Here is a 2,971-nt window from a genome sequence, read left to right as displayed (position 1 = left end):
CCTACCAACAGGGCTAAATTACTTTGTTAATGACACAAATATGTCTCAAAGTTTACCTAAATCTAAGTATGATAATAATGCAACATTATAATGATATATTTAGCTCAAAATAATAAAGGTTTAAAGATACAAATGAAGTTTTCTCTAGCTTGGATGTTGAAGAGTGAACATCAGTATCATCTACACTGCCTGGAGACCTGCATCAGAAATTAAATTAGCTGTTTACTACAGTAAAACATCAACATTTTACATGGGCTCTAGCTGTTATCACAGTTCCTATTTCGTGAAAAACACACACTTCACACAGGAGAGAATCTTTAGCAATGCCTTTTCCAGCTTGGGATTGCTGAAAATCAGAATAAGTGAATGAACACCTGGAAAAGCAAACAGATATATGTAAATAAGGAGTGTGATGACATTTTCTTTCTTCGTGGCATAAATTATTGTCAAGACCAAACATACAAAGTTGATGCTGTACATCACTAAGAAGGAGAGGACAGATTTCATGGCTCTGATGTGGGCATCCATGCTGAGATCCTTCATGGAGCTTGTCTGCATCGTGCGCTTGTGTCTCCAGAGGGAAAAGAGAAGGAAAACAGCAGAAAAGAAGACTGCCAGGAATGGAAGAGCAAACACAAGGCCAGAAAGAAAACAGGAAAACAAAAGATGTATATCCTTTCTGATAGCTACTTCCCAAAAATTTCCTTGACTGGTGGAAGTGATGTTGTTCATCTGCAGAGTTTCATGGAGGTCATAGACAACAATGCCCATAGCCGAGGCTACAATCTCTGACCCCAACAAGAGCCAGGGCACCATCCTGTCAACCTTTACTTTCAGGTAGATGAAGAAGCTGTTCCTGAAACTGGCAATTTTTATGCAGTAGAAACCACAAAGACAGGCTGAGACCCACAAGCTGGAATAATTAAAAACAGCTGCACAAGATGCAAGTAGTTGAAGTATGGTTTGAACATGAAGGATGTTGGGATAAATTATGGAAATGAACTGGTATACCCATGCGAAGCATACAAAGCGAATCCTGGAGCATCCCAGCAGCAGCAAGATCTTCTCATTAGAATTCCACGTTTTCTTTTTGACCCAGCCAATGCAAAGCACACAAACGATGAAAGCATTGATCCACATGCCTGCAAATGCCTCCAGGGTGATGATGGCCACAGTTGTGGCCCCGTATGAAGTGACATTGTATTGCTGTGTGGGATGACAAGCTTCCATGGTGCGAGCTGGTGATCAGAGCTGTGCTGGCCAAGGGGGCTGTGGCAGCAGAGCCTGAGGCAGGTCAGTGGCTGCTCTTGGTGGAGTGTCAGGGATGGCAACAGGAGCTTTATAGAGCTGCTGCTGCTGCTGCCGCTGCTGGGGGGATTTTGGTGCCGCTGCTGTGGGCACAGGGCAGGTGCAGGGATGTAAATGTGCTGGGTATCCCCTTACCCGGGGCCACTCTTGACTATTTGAATGTTGGTTTGGGGGGGCTGTGCTGGGTGTCACAAAGAGCGGAGATGTTTTTCTGTGGTGGAGAGTGTTTTGATTTTGATACTGATCCCTGTTTGATCAGTGTCAGGCTTCAGGATCTGGGTTCTTGTGTCCCTTTTTTGCCTATGATGATCATGCAAAGCCCTGGCTGATGTAGGGAATGAGATGGATCTTCCAGGACTATTTTTGTGTGATCAACTGCGGCTTTCAGGTTAAAGCAGGAAGTGCATGAGCAGCAGCAGTGAAAAAGTGGGTGTGTGGCTGTTTCTGTCCTTTCAAAGCCTTTGACAGGGGAGATGGGTCCAGCACAGCTGCTTACAATCTGCCTTTGGACCTGAGCTGCTGGTGACAGATATTATCAGTTCAGAGTGTTTTTGCTGTGTTCTTACTGGAGATATTTCATGTTTCACCTGCTGTGATGGGTGGACCTTGTGCAGCTGTCACATTCCCACCCAGCTGCTCCTACACTCTCACCTACAGTTGGGGCCGGTGTGGAAAATAAGATGGGAAACCTCATGGATTGAGATAAGGACAGGGAGGTCAATCACCAGGGAATGTCATCAACAGAAGAGTCTTGAGAAGAACAAAATCAAATTATTTATTGACTATTGGAAATATTGTAGGCTGATAAGAAACAAGAAGAAGATTTGAACCTGCTGCCTCTACCCTCCCCTTCTTCCTCAGATCAGTTTGATGCCTCTTTCCCAGGTTCTCTACATCTTTCCCCTACATCAGGGTTGGGGAATGGGGATTGCAGTCAGCTCATAACAAGGTGTCTCCTCCACTCTGTGCTTGCACTCTTCCCCTGCTCTAACAATGGTCCCTCCATTGGGCTGCAGTCCTTCAGCATGAGCTGATTCCAGCGTGGCCTCTGCAGGGGCTACCATCCTTCAGGATACACCCAGCCCACTGATTGTGCTGTGGGGTTCTCCTGGGGCTGCAGGCGCCTCTCCTTTCCACCACAGACCTCCATGGGCTGCAGGGCACGCTTGCCTCACCACGGTGCTTTTCACAGGCTGCAGGGGAATTCTTTCTCCAGCACATGGAGCAACCTATCCCTTCCCTTCCTTGGCCCTGTCCTTCAGCAATGTTTCTCACAACATTCCTCGGTCCTCACTGCTGGGATATGTTCCATCCATAACTGGACTTCAATGAGCAGAAGGTCCCAAAATGAAATCTCCTCAGGGAATGTGTCATGAACTTGTCATGGAAATGTAAATTCAAATCCGAATCATTCTTAGCCTCAGAAGGTGGATTGGCGTGTTATCAAGTGGCTTTAATTATTTGTTTGCTTGTTTCTGGACAGTTGCTGTTTAAGGAGATTTGGGTAGTTTGGTGAGGCAGCCTGCTACAATCAGTGCTTGAGATGATGCTCTGGCCTAAATGGTTGTACCTCTCAGTATAGAAGCAGGGAGGAAGCTTTTTGCAGGTGAGATGAGAAATGCACACCTGGCACTGAGTGTCAGGTAAAACGACCCTCTGAGCA

The 2,971-nt window shown here is 46.0% G+C and overlaps 1 protein-coding gene across 1 annotated transcript; it reads right to left on the bottom strand.

Annotated features, from left to right (window-relative positions):
• Window positions 1-276: 276 nt before the first annotated feature.
• On the bottom strand, window positions 277-1,230 carry LOC131556078 (taste receptor type 2 member 9-like). Its single transcript, XM_058802480.1, has one exon. The coding sequence runs from the start codon at window positions 1,228-1,230 to the stop codon at window positions 277-279; it is 954 nt and encodes a 317-aa protein (XP_058658463.1).
• Between the last annotated feature and the right edge of the window lie 1,741 nt (window positions 1,231-2,971).

Source organism: Ammospiza caudacuta, chromosome 3 (assembly GCF_027887145.1).
Source record: "Ammospiza caudacuta isolate bAmmCau1 chromosome 3, bAmmCau1.pri, whole genome shotgun sequence".
In the NCBI taxonomy this organism is placed as follows: Eukaryota; Metazoa; Chordata; class Aves; order Passeriformes; family Passerellidae; genus Ammospiza; species Ammospiza caudacuta.
Note: the sequence above shows the minus strand (reverse complement) of the source record. Positions and strands in the feature narration are given on the sequence as shown.